Source organism: Heloderma suspectum, chromosome 15, assembly GCF_057233095.1.
Source record: "Heloderma suspectum isolate Gila_16-S chromosome 15, 16-S_ref, whole genome shotgun sequence".
NCBI lineage: Eukaryota > Metazoa > Chordata > Lepidosauria > Squamata > Helodermatidae > Heloderma > Heloderma suspectum.
Window position 1 is genome coordinate 14734174 of NC_139472.1, and position 27603 is coordinate 14761776.

Sequence of the window (27603 nt, forward strand, 5' to 3'; positions counted from 1 at the left end):
TAATAAGGCACGTGCATGTCCCTTATCCAAATGTTCTGTGCACATGTGTGGCAGGTGGGAGATTTAGTGCAATTCTGTGCCTGTCTATTCAGCTGTAGGCCCCATTGGGTTCAGTGGGGTGCACTCCCAGGTGAGTGCATATAGGATTGCAGCCTTAATTGCCCTTTGCCATGGGCTGCCATGTAGCAGTTTGCAGAGAGGCAGATTTCCTGCTTGTGGGGTGTGTGTGACTTCGATGTAGATGCTGACTCCTCCATCTATGCCTGAATCTTCAGCCTGGTGAGAGATTTTCCTGCCTTCACCTGTTCCTCTCCTCCCTGTACCACCATCCACCTATTTAAGTGTTTCCACACTGGTAGCACACTACTTGGCAATAACTGGCCTGCCTCTGGCATCTTTTGTTCGCTGCAAGGGAATACATCAAGGATGGATGGCGATTCTATGGTTCACTGCTGGAAGGCAAATCTTTGCAACTAAGAACCGGATGCCCATGAAGACTAAAACTGGACCAGTGCACCTAGATATACTTTGGGGGTGGCACCACCGGGAGTCAGCCCCAGAGATACTACCTTCAGTGTGATTCTTCTTTTAACACACTCCAGCGTGAATGCAGATTTAGGGGGCTCCCAGACAGACGCTCCTAGCGCTACCAGTCAAAAGGCATCCTGCATCTATTCCATCTTTTCCTCAATTTTTTTTCCCCCCGGAAAGAAAAAAGACGGAAGATGTGGCGGGAGCACACAGGAGGGTTACAAGGGGAAGTTGCAAAATCCTGTGAATGAGGCAGGGTGATGACTGTGGACAGAAAAGGCTGGAATAGAAGCTCTGTTACTCCAAGACCCAATAGGGTACCACGGGAAAGGACAACACCTCTTGTGAGGAAGACCAGCTGCTAAGGGCAAATGGTTTCCTGTCTATATTGAACAAAAGGGTTGAGAAGACAAGAGTGCATTGGAGGTATTCTCTTTCCACTGCAGGGTTTGAAAGAGGCCTGCTCAGAAAAGGCTGATAGATGGAGAAGGAGGCAGGAACTGAAAACAGGGGCAACCCTAAGGCAGGAGTGGGGAAGCTGTAGCCTTGCAGCTGTTGTTGGTCTCCAACTCCCATCAGCCCCTGCCAGGGACTGAATGCCAACAACATTGGGTGGCCCCTCAATTCTGCCCTAAGGCAGGAGCAACCCTCCCTGATTCCAGCACATGTCCCTCAATTCTGCCCTAAGGGCCTGTGCAGGAATCAGGGAGGGAAATCATGTGATTCAGGGACATCCATTTAGGATGGAGGGGAAAGAAAAACCTTGCCTTGTTGCTGCTGCTGCCATTTCAAATGCACAGCACTCAGGGACTGCAATCCAAGTTTGTTTGTTTGAAGACAAATCGGTTTTATCAGCAGTAAAACCTGTGTGGTCCTATACTGTGTTGCACCCGAGTGGAAAATAATGCGGAGACAGTGGATAAGGAGATTAGATTGTAATGCTTAGAACTGGGAATGATCAGTGAGAAATCCAGGACAGACAAAAGGACAGACTTCTTCATACAGCGCGCATTTAAGTTACGAAACTCACTGCCACACGATGCGGTGATGGCCTAGTGGCTTTCAAAGGGGATCTGACAAATTCATGGGAGAGGTGAGGTCTTTCAATGGTTACTAGCCATGATGGCTCTATAGAACCTCCATCTACAGAAGCAGTATACCCCAGAATATAGGGTAAACAGCAGGAAAGGTCTGTTGCCTTTCTGCTCTGCTTATAGGCTTTCAGAGGCATCTGGTTGGCCACTGTGGGAAAACAGGATGCTGGATTAGTTCAGCCTTTGGTCCGATTAGCAGGGCTGTTCTTACGTTTACACTGGCAGCAGCTATGTCAACGGCAAGGCCGCAACGAAGGCCAGTGCTGCTCCTTTTCTTTTGTTGTCTGCGACACCATCTTCTTGGCATTGGGCCCTCAGACTCACTAAATGCATGACTAATTAGAGCGCAACCCTATCGGGATAGCCGGCTGCTTCTGAACTCGGAGGCGGAGCACAGACGGATCCTCTCCTTCACACTCCAGCCACCCTGCCTTTGTGGCTAGATTTTGGCTGTCTAGGTGGGGACATCGGAGCGGGAGGGGGGGAAGATGGCGCTGCGCATAGGAAGCGTAATGACGCTTCGTCCGTCTCATCCCTGCCCTTGGGAATGCCCCCCTTTCACCTGCTCCATGCTGCGTTTACGAGTGCAGAGATGGGGAAGAACTGCGCTGCCTATGAGGCGGCAGGGAGCGTGGTTTCTGTGAATCGAAAAATCCTATGGCCATCTAGACTCGATGGTCTTATAGGCCCCTTCCAACCCTACTATCCTATGATTCTATGACACCCTTTAGCAGCCATAGGATTGCTCTCTAAATGCATTTTAGACTTTCTAAACTGTGGCAGCAGTTATGACCCTGGCTAAGCCACATGAGTTTGTTAGGTTGCCTTGAGATGGATCGCAGCACAAAGCGAGAACAGGAGGAGGGCTACACCAGCAGAGAGGAGAGGACCAGATCCAACTGGAAGGCACTAGAAGACTCTCCACTAACCTTTCCTCCAATTGACTCCAGCTTTCTTACAGGTCCCCTCCTCTTTGCTACTGCTCTCCGAGTTTCTCTTCCCCTCGCAGAATCCGCCTTCTCCTCTTCCAAACCTCTTTTCTTCATTCCCATCCTTCGCCCAGGGAAAGTTCTCTTTGATTTTCTGGGATCGTGCTCACCAGTTCCTCCCCAAACTCATCTCCACAGTGCTAGGGGCTAGAATAGCCTTCCCCAACGTAGTTCCATCTAGACATTTTGGACTACAGCTCCCAACAGCCTCAGCCAGCATGTCCACTGGCCAGGGATGATGGGAGCTGTAGTCCAAAGTATGTGGAGGGCATCATCTTAGGGAAGACAGGGCTAGCAATCGGTAAGGTGGCGGTGCTCGTTCCTATGCGCAGCGGCATTCAAAGACGTACAGAATAGACGCAATGCGACCAAGCTGTCCCCCGCCTCTCCATCGCATTTGCACTTGTTTCCTTGCAAAATTTGGTCTCAGGCCTGGCCACCACTTGGGACGGCACCCCTCAAATGCCCTGTGGTTTCTCTGTAGCCTCCCTGCATGTTGCCATTCAGGACTGGGGCGGCAGGGGGCACTGCTGAGCTATCCCAATTCCAGCACCAGTCTTGACACCCACAGGAAGAGGGACAAACTGGAACGAGGGAGTCCTGGATTGTTTCTGAGTGTTTTTCTTGTTCACCCCCAGTTCCTAGCCAGCCAAAGCTCCCGCTGTGCCTGTGCCACAAAGCACCCCAGCTGCTGGCCTGTAGAGAGAGTTTTAAGACTCTCCATAAGTAAGGCATGCCCATGGCGAACCCCCTGAAAGCACTAGAGGGTTACATATACAGTGAGTGAGTGAGTACATATATAAAGGAAGCTTTGGGAATTCGCACGCTGGCAGAAGTTGGATGTGTCTGCCCAAGGCTGAAGGGAAAGTGTTCTGTATATGGCCAGAGGTGCTTTTCCCATGTTCCAGGGCTGATCCTTGGTGACATCGCTGCTCACTGTGAGAAGCTGGTGAGCTTAGCTGGTCTGAGAGTTAGGGTCCTTTGACATAAAGAGCACAGCAATAGTAGCTATGCGGGGACAACCATGGTTATGTGGTGCCTCTGAGCATGCGTTGAGTGCCCTTCCTTCACCATTCCCCTCTTGATAACTGTTGAGCACAGGACTGCGATCTGCCTCAGCACTGAAAACTACAGCAAATGGTCTCTCGAAACCCTCCACCCTGTTTCTGGTAGAAAAAATGAGGGGTGTGTGGGGAGGTGGAGACACACACCATTTCGGCTAATTTCTCCAGGTAGAGGAAATCAGTTCCTCGAGGGCAGGGCTGAGCAGTAGCAGGAGCACAGGTTATTTTTCTTCTCTCTCCCCCCACCTTCGGGGTATTTTTCTGCTGCTGTGATAGGAGTGTCAGCATCAGCAGCTGTTTTAGCAGCCTGGACACAATTCTGCATCTTCCACAGCGTTGCTCTGGGGCATTGCGGGGAGAGAAATAATGTCCCACCCCCAATGGTGAAGAACATCAGGAGAACGTTCTCTAAAACAGTGGTGGTGGTGGATGAGAAAACGAAGAAAACCGCAGAAATTCTCTCAGAAAAATGTCTATGAAATTTCAGTTCAGCTCTATTGAAAGCATGGTGTGGGGTCTAAATCCAGAGCCCTACTTGACATTAGAAATGGATTTTGGGCAATAAAGCCTCTCTATCTGGGCCTAGTAAGCTCTGGATACAAGTCCTGCCTCACTTGAGGTTTTTCGGAAGGGAATTACACTGGCATTCCAAGCATAACGTGGCAGAGAAATTGGATTCATGGGGCACAATCCGTCAGGATGTTTTCCTGCTCAAGCCCCATGGAAGTAACCCAAAGCTATGTGGGAGCCTGTTCATTTCATTGTGTCTTGTCCTGTAAAACTCCTGATAGATCACAGCCTGTGTTTATAGTGTGAGAGATGCAGGAAGGGAGGGGAAGTTGCCATTTGGATAATCGACCTCAGATTTCCCCAGTGTCTTGTCACATCCAGATAGCCCCTTAATACATCTGTCTGTCTGTCTGTCTGTCTATGTATCTAGGAAACAAAATACCCTCCCCCCATTTCCAGGTTCAGCACTAGATTCAAAGATCTGTCGCTGGCACGGGTTTTGCTGCCAGGCGCGACCTTCCCTGTCCATTTCACGTCTGCAAGGGGAGCCACGAGGGCCTCCGGGACCACCCTTTCCCCATGGCCCCATGGAGTAGAATAGAACCCAGTCCAGAAGAAATGCTTTCTGGTTTGGGCAATAAATAAAGCAGACCGAGAACCAAGACACCTCCACCCCCCCCCCCCAAATACAATCATTACTGGAACTTTAAATACTTTTCCTTTAAAAAAAAAATTTCCTTTTGCAGAGTGTCCTGCTGGGTAACCCCAGGCCCTCTCCCGTGCAGTCTCTGGGCCAGCCTCCGTCAGCCCCAGGGTTCGCTTCCCATGTCACCGACAAGTATGCATTTCCACTACTCGGTGGCACTGTTTACACTTGACAAAGCAGCACCAGTGGAACTTGCAGCTGCACCTCTCCACCACCTCCACCTCGTCCGTGTGGAAGCCGCGGCCGCAGCACATCAGCTCACAGCCATCGATGGCCTTGGAGGTCTTGTTGCACTCCCTCCCACTGGTGCCCAGTATGCCGTTCTTTAAGTCATGGTCACAGAAATCAGGGCTGGAGTCCAGGTAGACCAGATCCTCGTCTGTGTGTGGCTTGAACTGGGAATTCTTGGGGACCAGCACTTTGGTGGAGCCGATCTTCCTCTGTTCGACCTCTGTAGCCCCATCAAACTTCTCCTTCAACACGTTGCCCACCTTGCGGAACGGAGGCATGGCTTTCCAGCAGGTCTTCACCTCACAGGAGCCTGATACGCCATGGCACTTGCATTCCACCCGCATGTTGTTCAGGATGGCCTAGAAAAGAAGGGGCAGAGCTGTTGAGGTTCTCCTAAGGATCAGGGATGATGCCTCACATTACCCTCTTTTCTCCCCACATTTAAAATATTTATCTCCAGAATCTGTAATATGCAATCAACAACCAGTCAAAGCAGAGGACGATCTAAAATGAGGGATATCTGAGGAATCCAGTTGGGGGTGGTGGTGAAGCTTGACACGCTTTCATTGGCTAGGCCCCCCAGTCTCTATTCCATCTTCCACCAGCTGGCCCGACTTGATGGAATTTCCATAATTTTTTTTTGCGTAAAAGAACATTCACGCAAATTACAACGGCAAAAATGCACAAATTTGCCCAAATTGCGCAAATTTCAGCAGCAAATTGTGCAAATTGGCACATTTTGCAGCTGTAATTTGTGCAAATCTCTATTTGTGGAAATTACAGCTGAAGGGCCCACAAGGCCATCGAGTCCAACCCCCTGCTCAGTGCAGGAATCCAAGTCAGAGCATCTCTGACAGGTGGCTGTCCAGCCCCATCTTGAATGCCTCCAGTGTGGGAGAGCCCACCACCTCCCTAGGGAATTGGTTCCATTGTCGTATTGCTCCAACAGTCAGGAAGTTTTTCCTGATGTTCAGCGGGAATCTGGCTTCCTGTCACCTGAGCCCATTATTCTGTGTCCTGCCCTCTGGGATGATGGAGAAGAGATCCTGGCCTTCCTCTCTGTGACAACCTGTCAAGTACTTGAAGAGTGCTATCCTATCTCCGCTTGGTCTTCTCAAGGCTAAACATGCCCAGTTCTTTCAGTCTCTCCTCACAGGGCTTTGTTTCCAGTCCCCTGATCATCTCCATTGCCCTCCTCTGAACCCTCTCCAGTTTGTCTGCATCCTTCTTAAAGTGGGGTGCCCAGAACTTAAAGGGCCAAAGGATGCAATCCATTCTGATACAAACCCCACTGGGATATATCCACAGACCCCACACAACCCAAAGACTGGGCTGTGAATTTGCTATAATCCATAGAATCATAGAATACTAGGGTTGGAAGGGGCCTATAAGACTATTGAGTCCAACCCCCTGCTCAATGCAGGAATCTAAGCCAGAGCATCCCTGACAGATGGCTGTCCAGCCTCGTCTTGAATGCCTCCAGTGTGGGAGAGCCCACCGCCTCCCAAGGTCATGGGTTCCATTGTCGTCTTGCTCTAACAGTCAGGAAGTTTCTCTTGATGTTCAGCCGGAATCTGGCTTCCTGTCGCTTGAGCCCATTCTTCCGTGTCCTGCCCTCTGGGATGATCGAGAAGAGATCCTGGCCTTCGTCTCTGGGACAACCTTTCAAGTTGGCACCTCCTGGAAAATTGCTCAGCTGCTTTCAATGCTATCAAGGCCACTCACTTGTGGTCCGCTACTCCATGCCACATCAGTCTACCTGGCAAGGGCTGATCACTCCTGACTCTCTCTCTCCCCTCCCCACCCACATTTAGGAAGGAAGAGAAACCTTGCCAGGAATAAATTGTACAAACAAATTACACCTGTACTGTTTTCAATTTGGAATCCACCTCCTCCCTTAGGGCACCCTTTTCTTTCTCAATGTAGTGCTCCCCAAATGTCAACAATGTGATGTGGCTGCAAAAAGGGCAAATGCTATTTGGGGCTGCATTAATAGAAGCATAGCTTCCAAATCCCAGGAAGTACTAGTTCCTCTCTACTCAGCAGTGGTTAGGCCTCATCTGGAGTACTGTGTCCAGTTCTGGGCACCACAGAACTGAAGGGGAGATAGGATAGCGTTCTTCAAGTACTTGAAAGGTTGTCCCAGAGACGAAGGCCAGGATCTCTTCTCAATCATCCCAGAGTGCAGGACATGGAATGATGGGCTCAAGTGACAGGAAGCCAGATTCTGGCTGAACATCAGGAAAAATGTCCTGTTAGAGCAATACAACAATGGAACCAATTCCCTAGGGAGGTGGTGGGCTCTCCCGCACTGGAGGCATTCAAGACGACGCTGGACCGCCATCTGTCAGGGATGCTCTGACTTGGATTCCTGCCTTGAGCAGGGGGTTGGACTCAACAGTCTTGTAGGCCCCTTCCAACCCTACTATTCTTTGATTCTATGATACTGGACAGCCATCTGTCAGGGATGCTTTAAACTGGATTCTTGCACAGAGCAGGGGTTTGGAGTCAATGACCTAAATGGCCCCTTCCAGCTCTATGATTCTACAACTCCCATCATCCCCAGTCAGGACCAGCTCCAGGGTTGAGGGGCCCGCCGCCATGATGCCATCCAGTGGCCCCACTTAGGTTCAGGAGCTTACCTTGGAACCTGGAGAGATGTTGTAAAATCAGAGAGCAGGGGCAGCATAAGAGAGAGGCAGAGAGGTGTCCAGGAAATGAACACTCTTTCCTTTGCCCATCTCTGGCATTTGAGAGTTGACCGGATATTTCCAAGCTTTTCTCTGCAGCCTTAAGGGCTAGAAGCTTTCGATTCAATTTTTTCTTTCAATAGCTGATACGCACAGGAAGTGAACGCTGCTATCCCATGGACAAACACACCAGATGCTGTTGTTACCTTCCTTCCAGCTTCATTGTTATGAAGGTTCATGAGTGCTCTGCTGGAAGAAGCCCCTTTGTTCCTCTCCCTTACATCAACGAAAGACTGTGAGAAGGCCACCCCGTAGGCAATGTTGTCGGAACACCCGGACCACTGGAAGCCTAGAGTAGGGCAAGGACCAGAAAGACAATGCATGCCAACACTAACGTGGGAAGGATAACACACTTGTACAGCAATGCAGCCCAATGACAAACCAAGGGACCTCCTTCCTCTTGGGAAGCCCGGTGGGATGGCTGTCTTCAGCTGGCATAGCCAGGGCTCCAGGATTCAGGGGCCTGTTGACATGACACCATCCAGAAGGCCTCATTCAGCTTTGATGGGGGTTACTCTAGTTGCATTGGCAGCTCCCAATGGCTGCCTTATTTCCCCCCCAAAGCTGAGTCAACTTTCAGGGCACTGTGAAAAACAACACGGCAGTTGCCATGTTTCTGCGGCGGCGGCCATGCTTTCCCCCCACACAGTGTCCCCAAATCGCTCAACTTCGGGGCACTGCAGAAAACAAAAGTTGGAAGCCTGGAACTGGCAAATTGGCTTTGTCTGTAAGGAGGGCTCAGGGCTCCACAGCTGCCCAACAACGCTGCGCAGCGGTGCTGGGCCTGGCCAGGTCCAGCAACAAAACCTAACTGTGCTCCATTTACACCCACGTGTGGTAGCTACATTGCTGGGACATAACAGCTGTGCCGTTGGCAAGGAGAGGCATTGTGCAACGTTGCCAATCTTGCAGGCCAGGTTCGAGTCCCAGCTGGCATACACCCACCTTGCTCATTCATTTCTTCACACAACGCATCGTTCATAAGACCTTCACTCCGTCTACTGAAGCGGGTGTCTGATTAACCGTGTGGGTTTTAGCTGATTAATTAAGAAAACAAATCTGCATATGAGAAGCCAGTCGTTCTAAAGAAGAGGGCAGGACAGGCTTCCTTTAGTTCCAGATGACACCGGCCTAGTTCACAGCGGGCACCATCGTCTCAGGAGAGGCATTCCCCAGTCTCAGATGGAGGGGAGGGAAGACCTCTTCCCTCTGCAGTTTTTAATAAGCACTTATCACCCTGCTTCCCGGCCCATGGATATACTTACCCTGCGGGCTGACCCCATGTACTGTGCGGTCACAGCCACATTTATCGAGTTCTCCACTGCTGCATGCCCTGGTCACGGCAAAAGCAACACCGGCAGAGGAAATTGCGTACACAAAGGCAGCTTCTCGCGTCCCTGGTAGAGTAAGCAGAGGAGGCACAATGCGCGTGTGGGTTAGTGAAGTCAGTTAGATGGCAGAGAATCGTCTTGCTCTTGACATGAAACCCCCTGCTCACCCGGATCATTCATTTTCAGTTTGCTGTTCTTTTCCGTTTTGCATTTGCAGGGGTGGTGTGGCTTTTTTAAACAATTGCATGGCAGGCAAACCCCCCCCCCCCCCCAAACGATAAAGCGAGAGGAAATGTTGCCCATCAACTGCATTTCCAGGCAAGGAAAAGCTTGCTCTTCTGTGTTGCTGTCAAGGGCGTGAGAGCCTCTGGCTATATAAAAAGGCCACTATGATACTGCACCCACCTACACATTTGAAACATTTTTTTCTTCTGCTCTCCAACCAAACAGGCTCCCAGAGCAGCTTACGTGATATGAAAGACATCAGATTGCTCACAGGCTCCCAATCTAAGAGGCATGGCACAGAGCGATTGGGGAGGGGAGAGGGAAACAAGCGAGCTAAGGCACGAGTTCTTAAGGTTACAGCGTTGTAGTTTTCAACACCAGGTTGAATGGAAATTGTTCTGCCATTAGAAGCCTCCATATCCTACTGCTTATAAAAATGACAACTGTTTATCTAATAATATCAGATCTGGCATCCGCAATCTACCCGATGAGTTCTACAGCCGTGCAAAATTTCAAAGCACTCTGATAAAATTACCACGGGGACGGCAGGTTTGTGCAGCCAGTGTGGCGTAGTGGCTAGAGTGTTGGACCGGGAGATCCGGGTTCTAGTCCCCACTTGGCCATGGAAGCTCACTGGGTGACTTTGGGCCAGCCACAGACTCTCAGCCTAACCTACCTCACAGGGTTGCTGTTGTGAGGATAAAATGGAGAGGAGGAGGAGGAATATGTATGCCGCCTTGGGTTCCTTGGAGGAAAAAAGGTGGGATATTAATGCAGTCAGTCAGTCGGTCAGTCAGTCAATCAATAAATAAATCAGGGCACAATCCTATCCAATCCAGGGCATGAGAAGCACGGAGGGGATCATCCCTTCCTCGCTTCAGCCGCCCTGCAATTGCGGTTAGACAGCCGATTTTGGCTGTCTAGCCGTGGGAAGGCAAAGCGTGGGAGGTGGCTGCTGGACGACACATAGGATGTGTCGTACTGGCATTTTCACCTTCCCTGCCCCAGAACACCCCGTTTTCGCTGCTCTGCGCTCCTCTTCCAAGTTCAGAGCACGGGGTTGTTCTGAGCTGCCTGCGAGGCAGGGCGGAAGGGGGGGAAGGTTGGTTCTCCAGGAACTGACATATCTGATGGCCATCTTGCCACTGACTAGTGGCCACAGGAATGCTCTCTCCATAAGTTAAAATGTGCTGAAAATTGACGCATTTGTACTTTTTTATTGCACGCTTCAGCCATATATTTCTTCCCAGTTTTAAAAAGTTCCTAGATCACACGGCTCGAAACCTAGGACAGCCTCAGTCAATGAGAGTAGGTAACACTGGGCTGATAAGGAACACTTAGCATTTCTGTAGCACTTAAGATCCATGGTCTTCGTTGTAATCCGTTATGTTCACTGCTCTGAAATCTGTTTTAGATATGGAGCGGTATACAAATATTGTAAATATTTATTTATTTAAAACATTTTTATCCCACCCTATATCATTAAGGTCCCAGGGCGGTGTACAGATAAAATCAATTCAGACAGTATAAAACAGTAATTTAAACAGCTAAAAACATATTAAACATTAAACAAGCTAATACCAATTAAAATCTAAAACAATAAAACAGTTAAAACGGTGTGCTACTTTAGGGAATGCATTTAGCCCTCAAAGGCTTTGGTAAAAGCCATGTGTTTACTTAGTGCCAAAATGAATCCAATCTATACACCAATCAGGCGTCAAAGGGGAGGGCATTCCACAACCGGGGTGCCACAGCAGAGAAGGCCCTCTCCCATCTCCTACCACAGTATATGTCTCACACTGGTGGGACGCAGAGGAGGGCCCCTCCAACAGATCTCAGTCCTTGGGCAGGCATATATAGGGAGAGGTGCTCCTTCAAATATTGAGGGCCCAAGCTGCTTTATTTATTAATAATATAAATAAATAATAATATATAAATAAAATAATAAGTAAATAATCCTTACAACAATGCTTTAAAGCAGGTCACTCTGCTTATTCAATTTTATTTTTATCCTGCCTTCCTCCAAGGAACTCCGGGCATTCTCTCCAGCTCATTTTATCCTCGCAGCAACCCTGCGAAGTAGGTTGGGCTAAGAAATAGCAACTACTCCCAAGTCTACCCAGTGAGCTTCATGGCTGAGGGGGGATTTGAAGCCTAGTCTAACACTCGTCACTACACTGGCTTATTCTTATCCCCTTATTTCAGGTGGGAAACGGGGATTGAGCAAGAGCTGCTTTCCATGACAGAGGCCAGATTTGAATTTGGGACTTGTATGTATGTATGTATGTATGTATGTATTTATTTATTCCCAATAGCTTAGTCTCTTAACCTTTGTGGTCCACACCATCCTTCCCCAACCTGGGGCCCTCTAGATGTGTTGGACTATAACTCTCATCATCCCCAGCCAGCATGGCCATTGGGGATGACAGGAGTTATAGTCCAGTACATCTGGAGCGCACCAGGTTGGGAAAGGCTGTTCTACACAGAGCAGCTATCGAATCCAGTATTAGGTCATGTCCTATGCAAATACTTCCCAGCTCCTGAACTGCACAGGGTAAAATAAGTTCTGTCCTGTGTCATGATTTTAAAATTCAATTTATTTTTAAATGTAAGAATTGGATGTTGGCATAACATAGTTTTGTGATTTAAGAGATGTACCTTGATTTTCCACCCCACTGTTATAATATAATTGTTGTTACAGATTGTCATGCTGCAGTAGCATTAAGATAACCCATGCTGATCTGAAGGAATCTTAATTTGTAGAAATTAAGAGCCATTTGCCTTCTAACAACAATATTGCAGCCATTTTCTTATTGGCCCATTTCAGGAACAAGACCCTGCAGGCAGGTGGATTTGAATTCAAGATGCACCTTCCTTTTGTCTTGGGGTCTTTGAGGGGTGTTTGTCAAATGCAAAATGCCCTAACTTGACAACCACTCCCACTACTTCATCTCAGTGCTCTGTCCATTTCTCTGAAGCTTTACTCAAGAGATCCTAACAGATTGTTTTGTGCACTGGGAGGAAGAGGAGAGGGTTATGGTTTTTGCATTTCATTTCCCTCGGACCTCACTGCTTACCAGCTGGACACTTTCTACAATCTTATTGCCTTGGCTACACGTCAAAGAACATGGAGTTAACGTCTACATTTTCATGTCCTTTTTTATTTGAAATATTCTCCGACCTCAGCCAATATCATGTGGAAATTTTAAAAGGAAAAGACACCTTGAACAGGTCCCAGTTCTCCCTGAGCTATGCATCTCTTCAAATACTGCTGCGTGCACTCAGGGCACGACTTCGGGGCAGAAGTCCAGGCCTCCACTCAGCAGAAAGGGGAGAGCCCCCCAAAGCAGCAGGACTGGCTGACCGTATTTTGAAGTGAAGTAAAACACTTCACTGTTTAAAGGGGAGCGGCATAAGACCATTAAGTCTAGAGTCTCAGCTTACCTGGACACACCGCTGAGATGCAATTTCTTGCACACTGAGTGCCTCCCGCACCCTGTTCAATAAACCACCTTTATCAACACTGAAGAGGTTAGACATTATTTTTGCTCAGTCCTTGCATCACAGCAAGTGACCACGTCTGAAGGGAAAGGTGAGGCAACTCTGCAACATCAGCATCATTTGTGACACCGATGAAACCTGAGCCCTCTTCAGGGGAAGACAGGTATATCGACAGAGATGCCCCCAGCCCCCCCACGTTCTGAGGCAGCGTGAGATGGAATACCAGATCCTGCAGGTGAACGGGAGAAGGACACCTCCTTTGTGCCTATGTGACCTTCCCAGAGGCAACTGGCTGGCTGCTGCTGGGAGAAGCGCAGTTCTGATAAACTAGTAAAGACCACTAGAGAAACTCACAGCGGACAGGCCCATCAGCAGCTATAGAACCTCTGTGTTAGAGGCAGTATACGTCCAAATACTAGGGACAAACGCTAAAGGGAACACCACCGTTTTCCATATCCTGCTTGTGGGCTTCCCCAGGGCGTCTTGCTGGCCTCTGTGCACAGCTCTGCCTTCAGGAGAGATCCTTTAGCAGTGCAGGCTTAACTCTCCTCCTTGTTCACTCTCAGCCCTTCCTTCCCTACCCCAATTCCAGCCCCACCCCGTAAGGTGGTTCAAACTCAACCCTAGCAAGCAGAATTAAACACACACACACACACACACACACACACACACACACACGCGCCATTCCTATTCAAAACCCCTCAGCAGCGTCCATCCAGACAGCTCCCCAATATCTTTCCTGCTCTTTGGCCCCGTGAGGAGCGCCTTCTCTAGAGGAGTATCGTGTTAGCACGAAAGTCTTTTTTTTTCTCCCCAGGAGAAACTCTGGACTCTGCCATGTCTCTCCTGTCTCTCTCCTGTCCCTCCTCTGCAAGCCTGCCAAGGGAATTGCTCTGCTTCCCCCCCCACTGCTCAAGACAAGAAGGGATACAGCCAGAGAGGTGGTGGTGTATGTACTCACGACTACCACTGTCCTCATATGGGTGGGTGGCACGCATGTGCACGCGCGTGCGTGAAACGAAAGAGGAATATTGGTTTAGCAGTTTTCAGTTAAGTCTTGCAACACTCTGTTCTAGCCAAGGGTGGTTAGAGAGTAACAGACCCTTCTGTCTTGGAGGATCCTGGCACCGGCTGGACAGAGGCCTTCACTTTGTTCCCACAGCCAACTGGGGAAGAACACATATGCCCTTGACCCCCGGAGCCTCAGTCCTAGCTCAGCGGGAGAGAGAGAGAAAACACGACTTGGCACTCAAGACCGTGCAGGCACAGGGGACGTGCAGTCAGCTACCCAGCTGGGGCAGCAACTGAACGACCTCCGAGCTAATCGAGGTTAATAGCAGGCTAACGTTAGTCGGTCTCGCTCTGTGGCCGCCTAAAAGAGAGACGACTTCAGTCACTGGTATTCCTGGTATTTCCAGTGCTAAACCTCCGTAAGCACAACTCTTCGTCCTCCCCTTCTGAAGACAAGTAAGGGAAAGTTAAATAAGGAGCTGAGGTGGAGAGAGAAGAGGCTGTGGCTCGGTACCAGAGTGGGGAAGCGAGATGGGGACACTCCACAGAGAACAGCAGAGGCCTCTGGGTTGGTTTTTTGGGGGTGGGTGGGAAGAAGTGCTCATCTGGAGATGGCACCAAAACCAATCCCAGTCCTTATGCTGCACTCTTCTCTTGGTATACAAGTTCATGAACAATAAAGGGGCTAATATTAATAGCTCTTAGCCAACTCACTAAACGGAACCGCCATGACCAGAGGTAGTCTAGCTTTGAGCCCCAGATTCTGGGAACAAGCCACAGGAGAGGACCATCGCTTTCACGCCCTGCTTGCGAGCCAGTTCTCAGAAGGGCCTGCTTGCCTGTTGCTGGAAACAGGATGCCAGATTAAATGGACCCTCAGTATGACAACTCCTCATCAGGGTAGTAGCTAGAAGGGGGGTTCCACCCCTCCACCTAGCAGATTTATTGCTGAGTTACACAGCGATATACTACGCGTGCTCTTGCCCTCCCAGATAGTCCAGCCTGTGGTTCAGTTCATAGAGCACAGCACATGATGCAGCAACCTTGCGGGAGCTAAGCAGGTCTGGGTCTCCTCAGTACCTTGAGCGGAGACCACCTGAGCACTTCATGTATGCCACCTGGAGCTCCATCCGATATAGCCGAGAGTGGGGAGCCTGTGTCCCCCTTGCTGCCTCCATCATCCTCGCCCACAGGGTAGAACAGAATTGCCCCTGAGATGTTGTTGTGCTACATCATCCCTACCATTGGCCATGCTGGCTGGGGCTGATGGACATTGGAGTCCAACAACATCTGCAGGGCCAGAGGTTCTCTCTCCCTGCTGTATACAAATAGCAAACCCTTTATTTATTTATGGCGTGCCATCGATGCACCTGCTGCTGCCCAGAATAAAACAAACAATAAATCCCTGCCACGAAGGCATGCATTCTAATAAAATCTCAATATAAAACCAAAAGGAAGGGAAGGGAATGCACCAAATGGGGACAGGAAACAAAACAAAATAATTTCAACAATACCAAGCGATGGATAAAACCTACGCTAAAGTTCCAAAAGTTTCGGAAAAGAAAGAGAAAAGTTTTGAACTGAGATTCTCCGAGCGCCGATTCTTCTGTAGCTGAACGCACATCCGCGCACAAGGGGAAGGTGTCAGCAGGGCTCTCGGTTTGCAGAAGTACCAAACAAACTTTAGGAAAACAACCCTGCGTGGGGAGAGGGAAACCCCCAAACAGCTCAGTGAAGCAGGGGAGGGTGGTGGCTCCCGGTTCGGTGGTGCGGAGATTCATCCCGGGTTTTAGTCGCAACCAGCCAGAAGCCTAAAGGATCTATCCAAGGTGCTGAATCGCAACCCCTGCCAAATGGGACCAGCACCTTGGATAGCTCCTTTAGGCTTCTGGCTGGTTGGAACTAAAACCCAGAATGGAATCTCCACCCCACTGAAAAGGGAGCCACCAGCCCCCCCCCCTTGCAGTGAACACTGAGCATGCTCAGTAGCTATGGAAGGCTGACTGACTGTTGTGGGGGGCAATCAGATATCCGGAGGGGTGTGCATGTGGAATGGAGTATCCTAGAAGAGGGCGTCGGTGGCTGGAACCCTAAACAGGAGTACGCCATACTGGAACATTTTGTTGCAGGTTTCTTCCCAAGGAAGAAGAGTGGGCAATAAATGAAATAACACTTTTTAAAGGGTTAGAGCAAGAAGAAAGCGTAGGGTTTTTTACAGGAGTTGTTGACTGAGGTGGCCTTTGAAGTGAACATGCCAGTTTGGGGAGAACTCCCCCCGCCCCAGATTTTCCCCATTCCGATCCACTCCCACCTCGAAACTTTCCCCCAATGTCTGCTACACTGCAGGAGTCAGCTTCTCTCCATATCAGCCTTCCCCAACTGGTACCCCCCAGATGCGTCGGACTCCAACTCCTATCAAGCCCAGCCACGATGTTCAATGGCCAGGAAGATGGGAGATGTAGTCCAAAACATCTGGAAGGCACCAGGTTGGGGGGCCCTGCTCCACACTGACCCAGTGCCCTGCCCAGAGAACGTTCTAAACATGGACCAAAGACATGCCCCACGGAAGAGGGGCCCTCACCTTGTGCGACCACCTTGCCAAAGACCGGCAGGCTGTCCAGCGTGGAACAGTTCCAGCGCCGGTTGCGGAACTGGAACTGACACTCTTCGATGGCCAGCTGTGCCCCCCGGCGCACCGAGTCCATGACTTCCAAGTTCCGCTTGCACATCTGCACTTGGCGCTGGATCAGGCCCTTGAGCTTCTCGCAGGTCTCCTCCTCTGAGATGCTTCCCACCGAAGAGAGCTTTGCTAAATATCTGTTAAGGCAATACCCCCCCATCCCGAAAAACAAAAAATCAATGAAGCGGAAGGGGACACGAGCGCAGACATCCGACAGGAAATTCAGTGTCCGAGGGCCAAAATGGACGTGATGTTAAATCCAGCTGATGTTAAACACCATCAAACAACAGGTGATCCATTGACAATATTTGACCAGTCAATTGACCAGCATGCTGACCCTGGGTTCTCAAGGGGATGTTATAAGAACTGGGCATATTTAGCTTCGAGAAGAGAAGACCGAGGAAAGATAGGATAGCGCTCCTCAGGTCCTTGAAAGGTTGTCACAGGGAGGAATGCCAGGATCTCGTCTCGATCATCCCAGAGTGCAGGACACGGAATAATGGGCTCAAGTGACTGGAAGCCGGATTCCGGCTGAACATCAGGAAAAACTTCCTGACTGTTAGAGCAAGATGACAATGGAACCAATTACCCAGGGAGGTGGTGGGCTCTCCCACACTGGAGGCATTCAAGACGAGGCTGGACAGCCACCTGTCAGGGATGCTCTGACTTGGATTCCTGCATTGAGCAGGGAGTTGGACTCAATGGTCTTGTAGGCCCCTTCCAACCCTACTATTCTATGATTCTAATAGGGGCCACCATAGTAAAGTTCCTGCTCCCTGTGCATGTCAATCTGGCTTCCTTAAGTGGCTGACCAGCACTTCATTTGGTTTTCCGAGAGCAATGGGAGGGGGACTCTTGAGTTAGAGAAGATGCTTTAAATCAGCCTTCTCCAACCAGGTGCCCTCCAGAGGTTTTGGACTTCAAATCCCATCAGCTTCAGCCAGCTTGGCCAATGATCAGGAATGCTGGGAGCTGTAGTCCAAAATATTGGGATGGCACCAAGCTGGGGAAGGCTGCTTTTAAAGAGTACCCCCCCAAGCCACATTCCTCTCTCCAGAGCATACTCCATCAACAAGTATCAGTAACCCCACTAGTCACCACATAACTTTGGCCAACTGCTGTTCAAGAGGCTTCTTCGCTAGTCTGGCTGATCACCCTATACTTTACTTCTTCAGGAACTAGAGGGTGCCAGTACACCTCCCCCAATATCCCTCACGCCCCCAGGTTCTGGTTGACAAGAGCCCGGAAGTTGGGAGGTGGAGCTTGAGCCCTTGGATCCCAAGAGCAGAAGCTGAATACATGATGCAAAGGAAGTATTGGAATAATGCCTTCATGTCTTCGAACCTTGGAGTGCTGCTGTACACACAGCTTGGGGTACTCCCCCCCCCGCCCCAGCTCTGCCTGGGAGCCTGTTCCTCTCCCAGCTGAACAGCCGTCCTTTGTCTCCCCAGAATGGAGGGATAGGACTTGCCCTGTCAAGTCTGAGGAGTCCCAGTGTATCCAAGGGCTATTAGGAGAAGCCAAAGTGGTCAAGAGTCAGCCAAAGTCAGCAGAACAAGGACACCGGCTGCCAGCTGTGGCCGCCACAAGGCTCCCTCAGCACGGGCAGTGTTCTGAACACCAGAGGCTCCCTCAAAACCACTTCCCTCCTGAAGACCATGCTTAGCTTTTCCTGGCTCCCTTTGCTTCATGGAATTGGGCCTTTCAGCCACTGGGAACTGCAGTGGCGAAAGTTGAGACAGGAGCTTCTTGCAGACAAACCCGCTGGAGACCGGCACATCCTCTGGGGTCCCTGAGGCCTCAACAAGCTCAAAACTCCTGCCTTGCCTCCCCGTCCCAAGCCAAGCCAGGAGAGCGCGGCCAAGCAGGGCCCGCTTTCTTCATCTGTGGTTGTGCAAAGCCATTGTGATGGGACCACGCCATGAGTCTTTGACGAAGGATAGCGAGAGACAGGGTGAGAACTGTTATAAGGGTGACTTGGGTTGGCCCAAAGGATCTCCTCCCTTTAGACACCTTTGGCCTCAGCTCCTGTCTGCTTTCCTCACTCATTTAATTTTTTAAAGAAGTGCTCCCAAGAACTGTTGCCCACCTCCTTCCAGCCTAACATGTTGCATAGGGCTCCTCAGGTTTCAAAACCAGACACCAAAATACTTCTATTTTCTGCCAGGTGGAGCTATGCTTAAGTGCACAGCCCCAGTTAGCAGGACATCTACATCTTCCTCCCCGTGATTGCTGGCATCTCCACGGTGCATGTCAAGAGATATTGAGGTAGGCATCTTTCCGACGGTGATGGTGAGCAGTTTTATCACCATGGATCTTAGGGTCCATTTCAGATCACCCCCCCTCGCCCTGGAACAGTCAGAAATGCATTGATTTCACATGAAGAGAAAACTCTGTGGCATCTTCAGATGAACAGATGAAGTTGCCACACAGTCCAACAATTGGTCCATCTAGCCCAGTGTTGTCTATGCTGACTTGACCCCACTTAGTCTTCCCCTGTTATCTGATCCCTTTAATTGGAGATACTATGGGTTGAACCTGGGAACTTCTGCAGGCAAAGTATGTGCTCCACAATGAAGAACCCTGAATGTGTCAGGCATGCTTTTCAGAGAGGCAAGCCATTTTCCTGACGTTTGGAGGCAAGTATGCGCATCATCCCTAAACACTCACAAGATGGGAGGCCTGGTGTGCCAAAATCTGGCTCAAGGCTCTTTGGGCATTCTTCTTCTTCTGCACTGTGCAGCCCCCTTCCCCAGGCAATGTCACAAACAAAGCAGATGGCCACAGCCCACCTCTCTTCAGTCCAGCATGGGAGAGTTCCATTTGGCAATGGAAGAGGACGGTTCTTCAAAGACCCAAGATATTTCCCAGATTTTTCCAGATGATGGGAACATCCGAAATTCAAAAGCAGGAGGAGGAGTCAGAGCCCAACAGACCTCTTTCAAACATTTCCAAAGAGATGCTCCAGATAAGAGCCTTTCCAAACAAATGCTTATTACTCTTTGAGGAGGATAACAATGAAGATAAACGTGTTGTTTCAACGATAGAGCCAAGCACCATGGGACTGAAGCACTGGGCTCCAGAAATACGGCTGCCAGATGTCCCTTACAGCAGCTCATGGCAGTTCCATGGAACAAAATGATTGGCCCTTCCTTCAGGGCGTCCCACATGGCACAACTCTCCAAATAGCTACATCAGACTCTCCATGTGTGCCACGGCATGATCTGAAAGACACTTGTCACAGCCCCTTTGCTGAACATAAGCAGGTCTGAGCCATTGCTTGGAGGGGAGACCCACCTAGAAACCCATGTACATCAACCTGCTTTCCATTAGGGAAGAAAGATAAAAAGTAATAATTTACTATGGCTGCGCAGGGCTGCACTGTGCAGGGATACACTGTTGTGTTGCGCCATTTGAAAAGAACGGGCAAAACTCAATTAATTTTGTTAAAATCGCATTTGCTACCACCAATCCCCACCCCCTTTTACTTGTTCTGAGACATTCGGGGGTGGGGGGGGCAGGGGCACCATTGGGGGCTGCCATGTGGTTTCCTAGAATGACACAGTGTTTAGAGCATTCTGGGAAAGTAGAAAGGTGGTCTCTTGGAGGCAGCCGCTGAGAGAACTCTGCTGACACTGGAGAAGGTAGGCTTCTTCCACCCCAAATGACAAATGGAGTCTCCCCCACCTGGTGCTTCCAAGATGTGTTGGACTTCAACTCACATCACCCCCAGCCAGCACTGCATTGGTCACACTGGCTGGGGATGATGAGAGTTATAGTCCAGCACATCTTGGAAGCACCAGGTGGGGGAGACTAGATCAATAGACGGGATAACAAAAAAGATAACAGAAATTAATACCCATCCATCACCTTCAGCATTCATTTTGTATCAAGTGAAAATGGAACCATTCAGTTCAATTTTACAAAAATGGTTACAGTGTGCAAACCTAACTCCAGCGTGGCGTGTTTGTTAGGCTAAAACAAATGAAAGGTTTTATTGGCATGCAAAGTTGCCCAATTCTGCACTCGTTTTTTAAAAAGGAAAATGACACAACCTATATAAGCAGGGCCGGCCCTCCCATGAGGCAGGGTGAATCCCTCGCCTCAGGCAATGGATCTGAAAGGGTGGCAGTTTGTACATGACCTGCTACCGCCACCCCCCTCCCCTGCTTCTGGCAGAAGGATCAGGCTGAAATGGCTGGCCGCTCTGGAGAGCACTGTTGGTGGAAAGCAGCCAGTACAGCTGTCCAGAGCGATGGCCACTGCCTGCCTATTGCCTCACTCTGAGGAGCCCTCAGAGTAAAGGATAAGGTGGGTGGATGCTTCGGGGAGCTCTGCCAGCTGCTCTCCTGCTACGGGATTTGCTGCAACAAGGAAGCAGCTGGCACAACTCTCTGGACTAATGGGCCAGGCCCTTGATCTGAGGACCCCTCAGAGCAAGGTATCAGAAAGGCTCACTGGAAAGCCCCACCACAGTAAACCAGCCAACATGGCTCTCCAGAGGCCCTGCCAGGCCCATATGTGAGGTGTTCTGGGTTAGGTGACCTTGGAGATTGCCTGTGCTGCAGCAGTACAGGTGGTCTCCAGGACCACCTTGCTGCCAATGCTTCCCTGTAGAAGGACCCCTCAGAGCAAGGCATTAATTGTAAGGGAGGAGGCAGCCATAGCTGCAGCTGGGGGGAGGGGACGAGAAGAAGAGGCAGTGGGGGCGCATGGTCCTGCCTCAGCTGGTGGGAAGTCTTGCACAAGCCCTGTACATAAGTTCCTAGAACAAAGGGACTCAACTCATCAAAACGTTCAATTCTATTCATTTGGGCCGGAATAGAAACAATGGTTTCCTGTCCCATTACAGCTGTTAATTTACTCAGCAGTGCTAGGGTGACTGTGTTATCACCAATCACCACAATTATGAAGGGTAATTTTTGCATACATTTAAGCTCGAATTGTTACAGACTGTATTGTTTGCATTCTATTGACATTTAATGCCAGCCTTTACATTTACCCCCTTTACACCCATATCTATCTATCATCTACCCAACAACTGTGAAGATCACATGCCACGCATCCAATGAAGTGGGCTCTAATCTAGTCTATGCCACAATAACGTTTGTTAGTCTTTAAGGTGCCACAAAACTCCTGGTTGTTTTAACCTGAACAAGATGCATGCAAATGATTAATTTTGCACATTTTATTCTACCATAAGCCACATCCAGACCTGACTTTTTCTCCAAGTCCAGCCCATATGCATTTAAGCTTATCTTGGCAGCTGTAAGGGTTTAGAACCTTTGGAGATTCTCGGACTGCTGGATGCTGTGGCAGAATCCAAAAAGCTGCACTCCTCTTTCTCAACCCTGTGTCGACAGGTTATGCATTGCCCCAGCTTTCACTGAAGTATGCTGCTCTGTCACTCCTCTCCCCTCATACCCAGTTCCTTCTGCTTCCCCTTTCACGGTAGGAACTTGCCACCAGTGCGATGTCATTGCCCCTAGAGTGTCGGACTAGATTCGGCGAGACCCAGGTCCAAATTCCCATTCAGCTCACTGGGTGGCCTTGGGGCCAATCACCAGCGTTCAGCCTAGCCTACCTCCCAGGGCTGTTGTGAAGATAAAAGGGGGAGGGGGTGGGCCATGTGAGCCATCACTGAGCTCCTTGGAGGAAGAGTGGAATAAAAGTGTAATAAATAAGAATATCCAGATGGACGAGGATGGCTCCTTTATCGGCAATCCTTTCAACAGTGCTTTGAGGTGCTCACTGGGCATTTATTTGTTTAAAACATTTGCATCCCACCCTATATCATTAGGATCTCAGCACGGTGTACAGATAAAATCAATTTAGACAGTATAGAACAATAAATAATTTGAACAGCTAAAAACATATTAAACCATTAAATAAGCTAATACCAATTTAAAAACTAAAACAATAAAACAGTTAAACAGTGTGCTACTTTAGGGAATGCATTTAGCTCTCAAAGGCTTTGGTAAAAAGCCATGTTTTAACTTGGAACCGAAATGAAACCAGTATCTGCGCCAATCGGGCCTCCAAGGGGAGGGCATTCCACAACCGGGGTGCCACAGCAGAGAAGGCCCTCTCCCACGTCCCACCATAGTGTATGTCTCATACTGGCAGGACGCAGAGGAGGGATCCTCCAACAGATCTCAATCCTCAGGCTGGCATATATAGGGGAGGTGGTCCCTCAAATATCGAGGTCCCAAGCCGCTGAGGGATGTCATCACTAGCACCTTGAATTCCGACTGGAAGCCGTCGGCGTGCACCTCTGCCATCTGGCTCTTCAGAGGTATAGCGCCTCTGAATTTGGTGGGTTGACTTAGCTATCGGGGCTTCTAGCTACTGATCAACCCTTCCTCTGTAACAGGTTTATTCCTCCATGCCCCTGTGCTCATCCTTTGTGCAGTACGAATATTCTACAAAGCCAAATCTCCCTTCTCCCCAAGGAAACAAGGCAGAAGATGGACTGATTAAAAATTTTAGGCTGGCACAGTGGTGTTCGAAGAATGGAGCTACAACGGGGATAACCCACCCTGCAAACAAAGACTGCAAGGCAACCGTGGCCAGCCTCTGGTTTCAGGTGCTTGGCCACCTCTTCCCTTGCTGCGTGCATTGCAAAAAAGCAAGCACAGCGAGAGCATCCCATGCCATTTTCTCATTGGGGGAAGCATAGCATGATGCTACAGCAGCTGCCAGGATTGATGCAAGCTGCTACAATGGAGGGGGCGGGAGGGTTTTTGCCTTTGCCACTTGGCTGATCGCCCCAGCCGAGCAGCAAATGATAAAAAAATAGTCAGCTGAATTCTGAATCGCTATTTCAAAAGAAAAGTGCAATTGAGGAAGCCGAGGGGCATGGTGGGGCGGAGCAGATGTTATCAGCCCTCTCCAAAGAAACAGTTAAGATGGAGGAGCTAAAGGGGGTAAACAGGTAAAATGGAAAAGCTACATGTTACACACCAATATATATAACAGAGCCCCAACACTTTAACAAAAATGAATGGCAGAAGCTTTTGGAGGGTTTGATTTGGAGTGGGGAGAGAAGGGAGTACTTAAACCTTTCCCCTCTTCTCTGCTCCAAATCCCCCAGCCACTACACACACACAGCTTCGAAAAAGATTTGGCCAACTCACATTTGGAACCCTTGAGGGGTGGAGGGAAGCCGTTTGGGACAGGCAATTTGGAGCAGGGACGCAACAGGTGGGGAAAGAGCTGAGCACACCCTTGCCTCTTCTCCGCTCCAAATCGAGCCTTCCTGCAGTGTTTTGAGCTTTCAGCTGTGCTGCAAGACATTATGAGGAAAAAAGGGAACTGCCTCTGCAGGTTGGTAAAGCACTGGCATTTCTGCAGGTAGGAGCAGGTAAATAGCATGGGGGGGGGAAGACGGAGGTGAGCTTTTTCTCTCCAAGGGAACATTGTTTTGAGAGCAAGGTCTGTTAGCTCCCTCTAGGCTGAATTCATTCAAGGCAATTAGGAAAGAATGCTAGTAGGAACATGTCTCTTGAGCTTTCCCCTCTCTTGACAGTTTGTCAAATTCTCCTCCCTTCCTTTATGAACAACAACAAAAAAATGCACGCGGTGGCTTCTCAGGTTTGGAGGAGGCCAAACAAACAAACAAACCCGGCAAAGCAGAGAAAGCATCCTTTTCTCTTCAGAAGCCAATCACGCACCCGTTTGTCTTGGCACACCATTGAAGGGCTTGGGCTCTTACACAGGTTTCCGCCTGCACGGGACAGCCCTGTCCCAGCTGGGCCTCTGTGCCAGCATCCTCGGGCAGCTGCCAGGGCCCCAGCATGGCCTGCCAGCACTGATGTCTGCCCTGGGCCCCCGGCCATCAGCTTCCCTGGGGACAGCAGCAGCCACTGAACTTTCCCATCACGTCCCCAGAACAAAGCTATGTCAGGTGCTTCAGGCCTCCTCCAGCCCCTCTTATCCTTAGTCCTGGTCTCCTGGGTCATTCTCTCTTGCCTGAACTAACTTATCTGTTTTATTAACATTTATGCCCCACATTTTCTCCAAGGAGCCCAAGGTCATGTACATGGTCTTTCCTGTCCTTCCTTTTCATTCTCACAGCAACCCTGTGAGGTAGGTTAGGCTGAAAGAGGACGACGGGGACAAGCTCAGCACAATTCAAGATGAAGCTGGGCAGCCATCTGTCAGGGATGCTTTGACCTGGATTCCTGCACTGAGCAGGGGTTGGACTCGACGGTCTTGTAGGCCCCTTCCAACCCTACTCTTCTATGATTCTATGAGCTTTACAGCTGAATAGGGATTTGAACCCAGGCCTCCCTAGTTCTAGTCTAACACTCTGACCATGCCCCACACTGAGGCACTTATTCTGCCACAGCCAGTAGCAAATTTGTGCTATGCAACAGGACACATGACCCTTTCCACAGCATCAGGCTATATGGCCTGGCTCCGTGCACACCGATTGCTGCTTCTCTTACCTTTGTAGGGCGCAGTGAGAGGCCTTCATGCATTGTGAAAGATTTACTCTGAGAAAACGGTCCCAGGGTACCGCTCAAATTGCTGTGATTCTCAAGAGTGACCCTGACATGCTTGGCTTATTCATTATTAGGCCAAAACAACGGCAAGCAGCTCCCCCAGAGAGACAAAACCCTTCATCACTTTAAGCAGAAATCCACAGGCCTTTTTAGTTGAACATGAACAGCCCTGAACTTCTCCTTGCAATTATATACATACGAACCAAACGCTTTTGATCAAAAAGAGAGGAAGGGGAATGACCCAGGCAGCTCTGAATTAAAACGAATAAATCCAAAGTGTTCATAATCCTCCGGTAGCAACTTGAGTATAACTGGTGCTTTAAAGACTAACAGAGGCAGGATGCTTACTTACAATGTGAATATAGATTTGGGGTGCGGGTGTGGCTGAGTAGGTGAGGAGAGGGGGGGACCCCCCCCAAGAATAACAAGGGAAATGTCAGCAAATGCAGCTTTAGGAATTGTGTTTTATTATCATCTCAGGGTCCTTTGCGTGGAGGGGCAATTCATAAACCTTAAAAGCAACTAACATTAAAATACTCGGACATTTTCACAACCAGTTGCACCTGCCAGCCACACCGGGTTGTACATCCCTGGACCAGCGCTGAAATCCAGGCTGTGGATTTGCCAGTTGCCAGGGGAGTTGCCAATGAGGATGCTGCCCATCAGGATCCCTTCCCTGGAGGTGCTGTTTGCCAGGCTGATTGAGAAGGTTCTGCCAACTCCGAAGAGCAGCTCTGCCCACTTCAGCTCTGCCCAAGAGTTTCTGCTGGCAGGAAATAAGGATCTGTTAAAGCCACTCTTGTTTTTCTTGCAGAACTAAAATTAGCTGTTTGCAGGAATCAACCTGGGTGTGTGTGTGTAATTCCTGTAGTGTTAAGTGGCGGCATTTTCCTTGCTTCTCTCTGCTGTAAGCAGCCCCCCCCCCAATAGTTTTCCCAACTTAAGCAATCAGAAAAATAGTAAGTCTCTCACTCAGACATGGGTATTAAAAAGATGATGTCCAGCCAGAGGTCAGTGGCCAAGATATTGCAGCCCCGTTCTGTTCCCTCTCGCTATAAGCAGGGCCGCGTATCCCTATGCTCAAATGAAGTAAGAATAATTCCACACCAATATATATTTTTTAAAAGTGGAATTCCGAGGATGGTGTAAATGATGAGAACCAGTGAAGTGTAGCGGTTCAACCATAAGACTAGTAACCAGGGGGGCCATCAAGGGGAGCTCGATGCCCAGGTGAGCACAGAGGTACCCGTCTTCTGCGTGTGCCAGGAGAGATTCCAGGCCAGCAGGCCTCGCACGCAGCTTCACCTCCTCCTGTACAGACGCTTCCTCCGGCCATCTGGGAAAGAAAAGCATTTACACAAAGCATCCAGTCCACTTAGCAACCAAAACGGCTGCGCCTGAATCTTTCCAAGTCGAGTCTTCGCCCCGAGGGCTGCATCGCCACACACTTTTCTCAGAAATAAGAGGCGGGAAGAGCGGCTGGCTCCACACCCTGATCCGGGGCATCGTGAAACTCCACTTGGCACCTACCTGTCCTGCAGTGGCCTACACCAGAACAGGAGAGGAGCAGTTCTTTGAAATTTACAGAAAGGCAGATCTCAGCTGAACGTTGGGAGGAACTTCTTGACGGTCAGAGCACGGAGGAGCTGTGGCGCAGTGGTAGAGCCCCTGCTTTGCATGCAGAAGGCCCCGGGTTCGATCCCTAGCATCTCCAGGTAGGGCTAGGAAAGAATCCTGCCTGAAACCCTGGAGAGCCGCTGCTGCCAGTCAGTGTCGACAATACCGAGCTAGATGGACCCAGGATCTGACTCAGTATAGGGCAGCTTCCTATGATAATGGAACCAACGACCTCGGGCTCTCCTTCTCTGGAGGTTTTCAAGCAGATCTGTTAGAGATGTTCTAGTCCTATGTCCCAGGGCACAGTCTGGAGGCACAGGAGGCAGCCACCTTGCTGAAGCTAAGCAGGTTTGGGTCTGGTCAGTGCTTGGAGGGGAGACCACTTGGGAACCCCATGTATGCAGGGTACCCTTGAAGACGGTTCGGAAGTTGCAGCTGGTGCAGAATGCGGCGGACCACCCGATTAAAGGCAGCCATCGGCGAGACCACATCACTCCAGTGCTGAAGGAGTTGCACTAGTTGCCAGTTGTTTTCCAGGCCCAATTCCGGGTGTTGGCATTGACCTTTAAAACCCTATACGGGTCCGGCCCAGTCTATCTTAAGGAGCTCCTCCAGCAACACCAGGGACGCCACTCAACGAGATTGGCCTCGGTAGGCCTTCTGTCTGTCCCATCAGCCAGGACAGCTAGGCTGGGGAGGACTAGGGAGAGGGCCTTCACAGTGGTGGCCCCCACTCTGTGGAATTCCCCCCCCTACTGACCTCTGCCATGCCCCCTCTTTGATAAGCTTCTGCCAGGTTTGAAAACCTGGCTGTTCAGGCAGGCATTTGGGGTGGTTAGGGTTTTTTTAGAGCAAT

The 27603-nt window shown here is 49.9% G+C and overlaps 1 protein-coding gene across 2 annotated transcripts in view; it reads right to left on the minus strand.

Moving 5' to 3' along the window:
- Positions 1-1453: 1453 nt before the first annotated feature.
- The window catches only part of WNT4 (Wnt family member 4), a 55384-nt gene continuing 29234 nt past the window's right edge, over positions 1454-27603 (minus strand). The window contains exons 1-4 of one of the 2 annotated variants that reach the window (XM_084822200.1): positions 9374-11316; positions 9141-9272; positions 8022-8164; positions 1454-5484 (exon numbers count right to left, since the gene is read on the minus strand). In XM_084822200.1, coding sequence (XP_084678326.1) covers positions 5017-5484; positions 8022-8164; positions 9141-9272; positions 9374-9518 — 888 coding nt within the window. In that variant the 5' untranslated portion in view covers positions 9519-11316 and the 3' untranslated portion in view covers positions 1454-5016. Of the gene's footprint in view, positions 5485-8021; positions 8165-9140; positions 9273-9373; positions 11317-16524; positions 16761-27603 lie in introns of those variants that run through there. The other variant, XM_084822199.1, reaches the window with a different exon arrangement.